General features: G+C 48.3%; 2 protein-coding genes across 3 annotated transcripts in view; one reads left to right on the forward strand and one right to left on the reverse strand.

Annotated features, from left to right (window-relative positions):
- RPL31 (ribosomal protein L31) overlaps positions 1 to 4,413 on the forward strand; it is a 4,940-nt gene extending 527 nt beyond the window's left edge. The window contains exons 2-4 of one of the 2 annotated variants that reach the window (XM_015571561.1): positions 2,371 to 2,496; positions 4,078 to 4,190; positions 4,345 to 4,413. In XM_015571561.1, coding sequence (XP_015427047.1) covers positions 2,371 to 2,496; positions 4,078 to 4,190; positions 4,345 to 4,376 — 271 coding nt within the window. In that variant the 3' untranslated portion in view covers positions 4,377 to 4,413. Of the gene's footprint in view, positions 1 to 2,370; positions 2,497 to 4,077; positions 4,191 to 4,260 lie in introns of both variants that reach the window. The other variant, XM_006775417.2, reaches the window with a different exon arrangement.
- A 761-nt stretch (positions 4,414 to 5,174) lies between these two features.
- TBC1D8 (TBC1 domain family member 8) overlaps positions 5,175 to 8,831 on the reverse strand; it is a 78,978-nt gene continuing 75,321 nt past the window's right edge. Inside the window, exons 18-20 of the mRNA XM_015571560.1 lie at positions 7,476 to 7,565; positions 7,085 to 7,182; positions 5,175 to 6,322 (exon numbers count right to left, since the gene is read on the reverse strand). Coding sequence (XP_015427046.1) covers positions 5,795 to 6,322; positions 7,085 to 7,182; positions 7,476 to 7,565 — 716 coding nt within the window. The 3' untranslated portion in view covers positions 5,175 to 5,794. The remainder of the gene's footprint in view (positions 6,323 to 7,084; positions 7,183 to 7,475; positions 7,566 to 8,831) is intronic.

The raw sequence follows: 8,831 nt of genomic DNA on the forward strand, positions 1-8,831 counted from the left end.
AAGGGAGCGGGACCTGCGTCTGTGGCGCCAGGTACTGGAATGGGCGGCCTCGCTGGGACGACGCGTTTTTCAAGGGCTCAGAAGTGCAGCTCGTGGGCACCGGTGGCTGTCGGCGCTGCACCCCGGCCTGGGGCACCTCGGCCTGTCTGGGGTCTCGGTGGCTTCCGGAGCAGGCATCGGGGCCTTTGCGCATTGATGTTGCTTCTGAGGAACCGCGGCCGTCCACCACCGCTTCCCTCATTTTGAGCTTTATTCTCACCAGGCCCTTGTGATGGGCACTGCCAGCGGCCCTTGCAGGGAACCCAAAGGTCCTGCCTTCCCAGCTCACTTGCAGGCAGTTAAGACCGCGTACTTAGACATAAACGCTAAAATATGCGAGTGAAAAGAGGTGCTCTACAGGCCACCCCAGTCCTAGGACTTGGAAAGTGGAGGTGGGCCATTGCAGGTGAGCAAGTCTTTCAGGCACTTTGTGCTTTGTTACAAAAGCCCTAAGCGCAGGCCTGCGTGGCACCAAACCCTGTGCCTTCTCTAGCTGCTCCTCCGTCCTGGTGGAGTCCCAGGACTCCGTCCCGCTGTCTGTAGGCCGGTGTCTACATCTCAGGCTACACGGCCCAGCCAGGCTCTTGGGTCAGGCCACCCCTGCCCTCCTGTTTCACTGGCAAAGGAGCTTGTCCTCTTGGCTCTGCCCTTCCTCTGACCCATCGCACGGGTCCCTGCGGCATTCTCTGTCCCTCGGGTGGTTAGTTTGCAGCACCCTCTCCTGATTCCCTTCCCCAAACCCCGGTGTATCCTCACCCTTCACTGGCTTCCCATCCCACCCAGAGTGGAACCCAAAGTACTTGCTGTGGTTCCACACGGACTGGCCGCTTCGTTTCCTGGTTGAGGGAAGCTGGCTTGTGTTGGCCCCCCGCCCGTAAATGCTTTTCTCGTGCACCCCTGCCTGGCTGCCTGGGCACCTTCAGCTGTGGCCCCCATCTCCGTGGCCATCCCACTCCAGCCCGCAGCCTGTCCCAGTGCTCTCTTCCTAGTCCTTTTTTGTCACACTTGACACCAGCTGATGCACTCTAGGGGTCGTCTCACACCCTGTTGTGGCCTCTGGCACCTTTTGCTTCTAGGTGGTGAAGCATGTAAGTGAATGGTGTGACCTTGTAGAAATAACCAGGAGCTGGTGAGAGGAGTGGGGAGCAGGGGAGATATGGTCAAGTGGCTGTGGGGCGTGGACATTATTGAAGGTTTAGAGCAGAATGAAGTCCCTGTGACAGGCTCCGTTTGCTGCTCTTACTGCATCCGATACGTTTGCCTCCTGACAGGAAAGAGCACTATTGGACGCCGTTGGGTTACAGAGGTGAACCATTGTGGGGCCCCTTCTGACAGTCACGTAGTGAACACCCTTTATTTAAAAATTTTTTTTAAGAATGTATTTTATTGATTTTTTTTTTTACAGAGAGGAAGGGAGAGGAATAGAGAGTTAGAAACACCAATGAGAGAGAAACATCGATCAGCTGCCTCCTGCATACCCACTTCTGAGCCCTTGACCAGACTTGAACCTCAGTCTGCAGGCTGACGCTCTATCCACTGAGCCAAACCGGTCAGGGCCAAAATTTTTATTCCAGAGAGGAATGGGGAGAGAGAAACATCAGCACCTCTTTAGACTGTTCTCTGTGCGCCCCCTTGGATTGGCCTACAAATGTCTGACCATTTCCGCCTGTAGTAAAGTGTTGCTTTTTCACGTTTTTAAGTCAAAGCATTAAATTTCAGTGGATGTCTATGTCCTTATCTAAACAGCACACAGAAGGTGCAAGCTCAGAGCTGGGACGGACCGTCAGGAGTCAGGAGTTAATGACGGTGCCTGGCACCTCCCAAGAGCTCTGTAGCGTTGACTCGACCTCAGGTGTTTGGTAGGGGCTCTGTGCGTAATGTTTATAACCTCTGCTCTCAGCACAGACCAGGCTAGGGAACTTAAATGCGTACTGAGTGGGCTCCAAAAACATGCTGTGTCTGAAGGTGTGACAAATCTACTTAGCATATTCCTATGGGGTACAGCGTATGCTTTGTGTTCAAGCATGTTCTAATGGCATTCTTAGATTCTATCCTCTTGACAGGATAGAGTTTGGGGGCGCTTTTGCTTATCAGGAAAGGGTGGGCCATGGTATGTGCTAGCATTCCTTCAGGGTCGTGCACAGAGCCTTATCCTCCGTCACTGGAAGTGGGGGTGCTGCTCCTGTTGTACCAGTTGCTGGGCATTAGCGCTGGTGGAAAAAAGGATTGTTCTGCCTTGTTAAAGTTTGGTTTACGTTTTTTATGAAAATAGGACATTCGATTTAATTTTGTGCTCCTTTAATTCATTTTTTACTTATGTTTGAATCTAAGGGGTTTCAAGAAGCGTGCCCCTCGGGCTCTCAAGGAGATCCGGAAATTTGCCATGAAGGAGATGGGGACTCCAGACGTGCGCATTGACACCAGGCTCAACAAAGCTGTCTGGGCCAAAGGAATAAGGTGGGAAGTTATGTGTTATAAGAGTTAAAATTACACCAGCTGATCCACTTGCACTGCACCCTGTGTATGAGCTCAGTGATCACTGATGCATGTCCTATGTAATAAAAGGGCAATATGCAAATTGACCTTAATAGCTGAACGACTACTTGACCAGTCACTGTGAGGAGCACTGACCACCTCTCAGTCCCTTTCCTCCCATCGCCATCGACCGATGGCGAAAGGGAACTGAGGGTGGGTGGCGCCAGGCCAAGGCCCCCACCCCATAAGTCACCCCACACAGGGCGGCCTGTGGTGGGGGCGGGGCTGGTGAGTGGGCAAGAACAGCTGACCTCTTGGTCCCTCCTCCTGGCTGGCCAGTCCGATCTCCCAGTGGCAAACGGGGAGGCGGGGAGATGGCCCTGATCACAGGCCAGGCCTAGGGACCGTACCTATGCACAGATTTCGTGCGCTGGGCCTCTAGTAGAATTATTAAAAAAAGGTGAGGCAATAACTCAAAGGGGGTTAGTGTCTGCAGAGAAGCCTTTGGATGTGGTATTTGTAATTAGACCCAAATGAGGGTCCAGCAGTGCAGGGGCTGGTAGAAGTGCTGCACAAAGAGATGTGGTGTGATCTGGGAACAGGTTGATGAAGGTGGAAGTCAAACAAGTGACTTGAAGGACAGAATGAGTATGGAGAGTTAGGCAGGAGGCAGATCATGGGGAGTTGTAGGTTGTGACAAAGAGTTTGGGTTTATCTCTAGAAACCACTGGAGCACTGGTTTTCAACCAGAGGCAATTTTACCTCCCCTCCCCAGGCACACATTTGGTGGTCACTGGTGGGGTTGCCATAGGCCAAGGGTTCTGGAAACATCCTAGAATACACACAGCAGCCTCCACAACAAAGAATCACCCAGCCCCAATGTCAGTAGTGCCGAGCTTAAGAGACCCTGCTTAAAAGCAGGAAGGTGTTTTTGCTGTGAAGGACGATGAAGGTGCCAGCATGGAGGTGGGACTAGCTAAGGGCAGTGAAGTGATAGGGGCTGGGCGGTGTTATGAGCTGGCGTAGGGTAGGGTGTGGTGTCTAGGTGGCTTTTCAATGTTGGGGTTGAGTGGGATGACAACCCTTGAGAGCAGCCTGCAGTGGGCCAGCAGTTCGAGTTCAGTAGAAAAGTATCTAACAAAGGAGCCACCAATGATGGCTCCTTTGAGATAAGTGGGGAGTGGTGTCAGAAGCCAAGAGCCGCAGGTTTCCGGACACCTCACATCCTCCAACCAATGAGAGTGGACTGCCTGCCTGAGGCAGGGAAAGTGCATGTCATCGTCCCGTGTTCAGTGTAGCCTGCAGAGGGGGGTGTTTCTCCAGATTTACCTTTTAAACATGCCCATCACCAGTTTCTGTGCTGGTGGCAGAGGGAGAGGACCTGGCAAGTTAGGCTCACATTTCCACGTTGGTCAGGTGTCCTGCCGGCTCCCTATCAGGTTGCAACAAAGGACGGAGCCTTGGAAGCCTGTTACAGCAGTGGGGACAGGATGTCTGAGGACCCCTCGTGCCTGTGTCATGATAGGGGGCGTTGACCTGACCAACATGTTTGTTACTTATTAGGAATGTCCCATATCGTATCCGGGTACGTTTGTCCAGAAAACGTAATGAGGATGAAGACTCACCAAACAAGCTGTACACATTGGTCACCTACGTGCCTGTCACCACTTTCAAAAGTAAGTTTCATGCCGCTCCACAAGCTGCCGCTGGGGAGGGCGCGGGCGGAAGGTGACACACCTCCTGCAGGTCTGCAGACCGTGAACGTGGACGAGAACTAATGCCGCTGGGAAGGGCGTGGGGTGAAAGGTGACACCTCCTCTCCTTCTGCAGGTCTGCAGACCGTGAACGTGGATGAGAACTAATGCTGATGGTCGAATAAAGTTATACAACTGCCTTGGAGGTTGGTTTTGTTTCTGACGACAACGTAATGTTTATAACCTTAAAGTAGTTCCCAGCTACAGAACCATTTGGAGAGGTCTCTTAATACCATGTCTGTATCCCTTTTCCCAGCCCAATGGTTAGTACTTTTACATGTGTGTTTCATTGATTCTAAAAGATAAACATTTCCCAGAAACTGGCATGTAGAACTCAATTGCCATTGGCCACTTTTCATTTTAACAAACTGAAATGATGCAATTCATAGCATCTTAGGTTTAACCCTCTTCGGTCCAACCTCGAGGCTGACTCGACAGAACAGGCACTAGGAGCAGGTCCAACGTCGAGCAATAAGAACATTAAAAAGTTCAACATTCAATCCCGTCAATTAATTTGGACCAGACTGTTTGAATTCCAAAAACAACATTGAACCACAAAGGGTTAATGTGTATTGATAAAATTGTCTTCTAAAGTAATTGATATTCTGATGGGGTAATTTACATGTGCAGTTAATGTCTTAGCTCACTTGTAATGGCCCCATGAGATATTTTTAGTTCCAGTTTACATGGGGCTAAAGCTTATCCAGCCCAATATCTGAATTCGGCTGAGAATAGTGCTGCAGGGATGATGCTGCATTACTGTGTGCAGAATTGCAAGGGTTAAAGACCCCACATGGTACACTGCTGACTTAGAGCACCAGGTGCTGGGGAGGTTGGGGGAAGTCCTCCAGCCTCTGTTCACTGCACAACCCAGACCTCAGAACTCAAATAACTGCGAGGTATAAACAAGGACCAAAGTTGGTACAAAAATTTGTTATTAAAAATCTTGGAGACCAACATTGATAGCATGATTTATACACAACATTTTTGTAAGGAAAGTGAATACAACCAAATATATTAAAATGGTTTCAATTACCAGCATTGAAACAAAATTTGTGCAAAGAAAAAGCCAGATGCAATTGCACAGACAGTGGCTCTTCCATCTTCAAAGTGAACTTGACTCTAGACCTCCCATTATCCAAGTGAAAAATGAGCTTGGGCGTTTCTTAGTCTGGGTTAGCATCAAGCATTGGACCCGTGTTCTATCTGAATGAAAGCATCACAGCAGCGGTGCCTATTTCACTGAATCTGATGGTCAAACAGCCTGGCCTGGCTGCTGCGGCTCGGTTTGTTCGCACCGGAAAGCTACAGATTTGATTCCCAGTTAGGGCACATGACAGGTTGCAGGTCCCATCCCAGGCCAGGGTTTGTATGGGAGGCAACCAACATCAATGTCTCTCCCTCTTAATAAAGAACACAATATTGAGGGTTGCATCAGTTCTGGCCACATTTGGGGCTGTCAGGTTGCTTACCTGGATGCCCAGAACGAAGACTATACTCAGAATGAATGAGACTGAAATCTGGATTTATGGGGCTGACAATCCACAAATGGGTGGTTCTTGCTTTGTTATGGCCAACTCATTCAGCAAGTCACTATCTTGCTTAAGTTCAGGCAGTGATTGGCTACTCATTTCAAAAGTTTTGAGGTTGTACTGATTGATCTTGGCATTTTCAAGTTTGGATTTAATGTCCAGTGGCTTTTCAAAAAAGTTTACTAATGACTGTTCAGTCAGAAGTGAAGCTAAAATGTGTTCAAGTGAGATTGTCCAGTCCCCTTCCGCCTCTTCAGGAAATGCCCTGGTGTTCTGGGGAGCTCTCCCAGTGTCCGTGTCCATAAAAACAGAGTCCTGCTCAGGAGAAGGTGCTGAGGCCCGCGGCCCCTCCCCGCTGTCCTGGGAGCAGCTCCTGGAGCTGCTACTGCTGCTGTGCTGCCCCACCTCCCCGATCTGTAGCAGGAGCGTGGTGACGGTGGCAATGGCTTGGTACAAGTCGTTTTCCTCTGGGTCTTCGTGGAACATGCTGTACAAAGTTTTACAGAACTGGATAAATTCTTTCTGGAATACAGAAAAGTATATAGCAGCATGACCAGGATGGAAGTATAGTGCATTCTTTAAAGAACTTGGAAGCAAAACATGAGAAAAGGTAGCCTCTGCCCTTTGCCTCCAAGGAATTAACAGCCAACTCAGAAGTGTGCTATTCATCTACACAGCTATTGAGTGTGTGCACACCTTTCAACCCACAAGTGCTGGGATGTGGCATAGAAACCAAGGTTTTGAAGATTCAACTGCTGTCATACCGATGAAGCAACTGGAGTGTACTAGTTTTTTAGGGAAGAAAGCTGTGTCCACAGTGCCCCCCTATGTTATCACCAGGAAAGAAACTGACTCTTGATCGCAACCTGGGTAAATGGGTGTGATAGAAAAACCTTTCAAAGACATGAACCAGCCCTGGCTAGTTTGATTCTGGCTCAAGCCTAAGCCTGTGGACCAAAGGGTCCTGGGTTTGATAACGGTCAAGGGCACATGCCCAGGTTGTGGGCTTGATCCCCAGTAAGGGGTATTCGGGAGGCAGCTGGTCAATGATTCCCTCTCATTGATGTTTCTATCTCCCTCTCTCTGAAGTCAAAAATATTTTCAAAAAAGATAGGAAGCAGTGTGTCCTGTTTTGAAGACATTTTAATTACCACAGTGTCTAGCTCCCAGAAGTTACAAAACCCTTTGATTACGGCTTTGGTGGTAAAGGAGCCCCAGCTTAATTATTAGGCTTACTTCTGAACAGATCGACAAAAGTTAATTCACACAGAATATAGTCCATACCTGGCTCATTTGGGGCAACTCAGTCTCAGATTTAGCTTTTTCTTTGGCTAAATCCTTTATCATCTGCTTTAGTTGTTTCTTATAGTCGGAGGCATCATCTGAGAGAAAGGAAACAATATATAGTTTAATTTCAGTAAAAGCAAAACAGAAGGGGAGATGAGAAATTAAACCAAGATCTACAAACAGCCTAGGTAAATGGGAGAGGGCAAGGGACCACAAAGGGGGTGTGGCTGCTGGGTTACTTGCTACTAGAGGACTGCAGGCAGTCACTTGGGACACTGCAGCCCTGTGGGCTCCTGGCCTTGGGAAGCAGTGCTCAGTACTGAGTCTCAGGACGGGGAAAGTCTAAGGAGAGCTGCCATCTGGCTCCTGACAGTGAAAAGGTACATGCCATTTGCTTTCCCAAAGACCAGGGGTCTTGATGTGGACAGCAGAGGGTTCTTCAGTGGTGACTGGCTGTCGTGGTCATCTTCAGTGAGGGCTTAAAAAGAGATTGAACAAATTACTGTAACCAAAATCAAAGCTTTTGGGGTAAAGAAGCTAACAGATAAGTAAGCTAAGCCAGCAGCCCCAACCTCAGCTGTAGCCTTTGCACAGTCTGCGGAGCCCAGTGCACACCAAGGTGATGCCTTTCCCTGGTTCCAGTCCTGCTGCGGTTAATGACGTGCCAGTTCATAGGACTGATAGGCACTGGCCGGAAGTGTGTGGAGTAAGATCCATTGTATTTAAATACAAGTCAGTTTATATGTACGTATGTCCTACACACAAATTTTACACAGAATCTTGAGATGGGATAACAGGTAATTTAAACTTCTAGTGTTTTCCTCTGAGCACATGCTGTTATATAATTTCTAACAAATTGCAGAAAGCTTTACTGGATGCAAAGCACTTTATTACAAGTTTTGAATTGCACAAAGGTCCAGTTATATCAGAACCCTGAGGCACTGCTGATGGAGTAGAAGGTATTACAGCCCTTTGGGAAGGAGTCTGGCAGTTCCTCAAAAAGTTAAACATGCCGAAACCGGTTTGGCTCAGTGGATAGAGCGTCGGCCTGCGGACTGAAGGGTCCCAGGTTTGATTCTGGTCAGGGGCATGTGCCTGGGTTGCGGGCACATCCCCAGTGGGAGATGTGCGGGAGGCGGCTGATGGATGTTTCTCTCTCATCTGGCTCTCTCTCTCCCTTCCTCTCTGTAAAAAATCAATAAAATATATTTTTTAAAAAAATTAAACATAAATAACTATTCAACCCCAAAATTCCACTAGACAGGTAGGTATACACCAAATGGAAATGGAAAAGTGTCAGCTCAAAAACTTGTACACCGATGCCTGTAGCAGCGTTGTTCCTAAGAATTGGTGAATGGATAAATTATGGCATGCCCGTAAATCTGAGTATCACATTCAGCCACAAATGACATATTGGTACATGCTGCCACCCTGATGAACCTTTAAAACGTACTAAGTGAAAGCAGCCAGACAAAAAAGAGCACATACCACATGATTCCCTTTCTATGAAATGCCTGGACAAGGCAAGTATGTAGACTCCACAGAGCAGTGGTTCTCAACCTTCCTAATGCCACGACCCTTTAATACAGTTCATGTTGTGATCCCCAACCATAAAATTACTTTTGTTGCTACTTTATAACTAATTTTGCTACTGTTAGGAATCTACACTAATAAAAGAGAAACATGGTAATTGGCATACGACCGCTACCCTTCCCATTGGCTAATCAGCGAGATATGCAAATTA

Source organism: Myotis davidii, unplaced genomic scaffold, assembly GCF_000327345.1.
Source record: "Myotis davidii unplaced genomic scaffold, ASM32734v1 scaffold1569, whole genome shotgun sequence".
NCBI classification, from domain to species: Eukaryota; Metazoa; Chordata; class Mammalia; order Chiroptera; family Vespertilionidae; genus Myotis; species Myotis davidii.